Below are 1,918 nucleotides of genomic sequence, written 5' to 3' on the forward strand. Positions count from 1 at the left end.
TTAGAAGAATTATTGCTTTTAATTGTTTCTATGCGAAGAAAAAAAGCAATTAGACATCTAGGCATGGGGCCATTAATAAAATAGAATAAATATTATAATAATTGAATATTATAAGGAAAAAAATAAAAATACAGTCGGACAAAATCCGTTAAGAAGGATAGATATGAATTAACAACTGGGTGTCTTTGGTTTTTTCGATTATCTCTCTCCTTCCGTGTGTTATTACATCACTACCCCCAGGTTTTCCAGAAGCTTTCTAAACCCAATCAAGGTCTTATCTTTACTCTCTATATAATCGTACCCCTACTTCACCTCTTTCCATCATTTCTTCTTCTTCTTCTTCTTCCATTGGAAAAAAAAACCCAATTCGAATTTCAAAATCAATCAATTTACTCTTTGCTATTTTCTAATGGAGTTGATTCCTGGCCTTCCTTATGATATCGCTCGCGATTGCCTTGTTCGTGCTACTTACAAGCAGTTCTCCACGGCGGTTTCCGTCTGTAAAGGTTGGAGAAACGAAATTGAATCGCCGGAATTTCGTCCTTACAGGAAAGATACCTCCAAGAGTCAAAAGCTTGTCGTTATGGCTCAAGCCCATGTTGATCGGGCGGAAAGTTCTAATCAGATTAAGCAACCGCCTGGCTTGATTTACCGTCTCACACTTCTCGAACCGGATACCGGTGATTGGTGTGATTTGCCCCCAATTCCTGGATTTCCCCAGGGCTTGCCGATGTTTTCTCAGGTTGTCAGCGTCGGCTCTCAGATCGTCGTATTAGGCGGGTTGGATCCGGCCACTTGGGAAGTTTCCGTTTCGGTTTACGTTTTCGATTTCCTAACCGCGGTTTGGCGACGCGGAACCGATATGCCGGGTGTACGGCGTTCTTTTTTTGGTTGTGCGTCTGATTCCGATCGGACGGTGTTTGTGGTCGGCGGACATGACGGTGAGAAGAACGCATTGAAATCCGGATTAGCATATGACGTGGCAAAAGATGAGTGGGTCCCGTTGCCAGACATGGCAAGGGAACGTGATGAATGTAAGGCAATATTCCACCGTGGAAAGGTCCATGTGATCGGAGGGTATTGCACGCGAATGCAAGGCAGATTCGAAAAGGGTACCCAGGCGTTGAATGTAGCCACATGGCAGTGGGATAGTGAGCAAGAAGAGTTCTTACTGGCAGCGACGTGTCCAAGGACTTGCACAGGTGGCAGTGAGGAGATTTACATATGCCATGGAGGGGATGTGGTGGCACTTAGAGGTGACACATGGCAAGCAGTTGCAAAGATCCCAACAGAGGTGGTTAATGTAGCCCATGTGACAGCGTGGCAGAAGAAAGTGATGGTGATTGGGTCGACTGGATTTGGAGAGGCCCACACAGCTTACGTGTTGGATGTGAAAAGTAAGAAATGGGGAAAAGTGGAGACACCTAAGCAGTACTCAGGACATGTTCAGTCAGGATGTTTTGTTGAGATTTAAATTATGTTTGAGTGGTGTGATTTTAGACACAGTTTGAATTTAGTTTAGTAGTCCTATCCTATCCTAGTTAATGTAAATATGGAACCACAGTTTTATTTTTGTTGGTAAATGATGTAATGTCATGTCATACTACAATTAACTAAATTTTGGTATCTTCATCTTCTCAAGCGATAACTTGTTTTCCATGTAATCCTAATAATTAATTGCACACCAATATCATTAAATTTTAGGATGTAGTACGATTCAAAGTGGAAATTTAACTCTAACTGATATGATTGACTTTTTTATTCAAGTCTTTCTTTTTGGACTAATAGTATTGGAGTGATAATATTATTCACAATTATAATAATAATTTTTTTTTTATTGCAACTATAATATTTTCATTGCAATTATAATATTTTCTTATTTTATATAAATATTAATTAATCGATAAATTAATATTTA

General features: G+C 39.8%; 1 protein-coding gene across 1 annotated transcript; it reads left to right on the forward strand.

Moving 5' to 3' along the window:
- The first annotated feature begins 291 nt into the window (after window positions 1-291).
- Window positions 292-1,626, forward strand: LOC136224338 (F-box/kelch-repeat protein At1g80440-like). Its single transcript, XM_066012653.1, has one exon. It carries the CDS (start codon window positions 410-412, stop codon window positions 1,472-1,474), a length of 1,065 nt encoding a protein of 354 aa, XP_065868725.1. The 5' UTR covers window positions 292-409; the 3' UTR covers window positions 1,475-1,626.
- Window positions 1,627-1,918: the final 292 nt, after the last annotated feature.

The sequence above is a fragment of the Euphorbia lathyris genome, chromosome 3 (assembly GCF_963576675.1).
Source record: "Euphorbia lathyris chromosome 3, ddEupLath1.1, whole genome shotgun sequence".
NCBI lineage: Eukaryota > Viridiplantae > Streptophyta > Magnoliopsida > Malpighiales > Euphorbiaceae > Euphorbia > Euphorbia lathyris.

Bases quoted from the DNA above. Each gene is read 5' to 3' on its own strand.
- LOC136224338 (XM_066012653.1), top strand. From the start codon at position 410: ATGGAGTTGATTCCTGGCCTTCCTTATGATATCGCTCGCGATTGCCTT.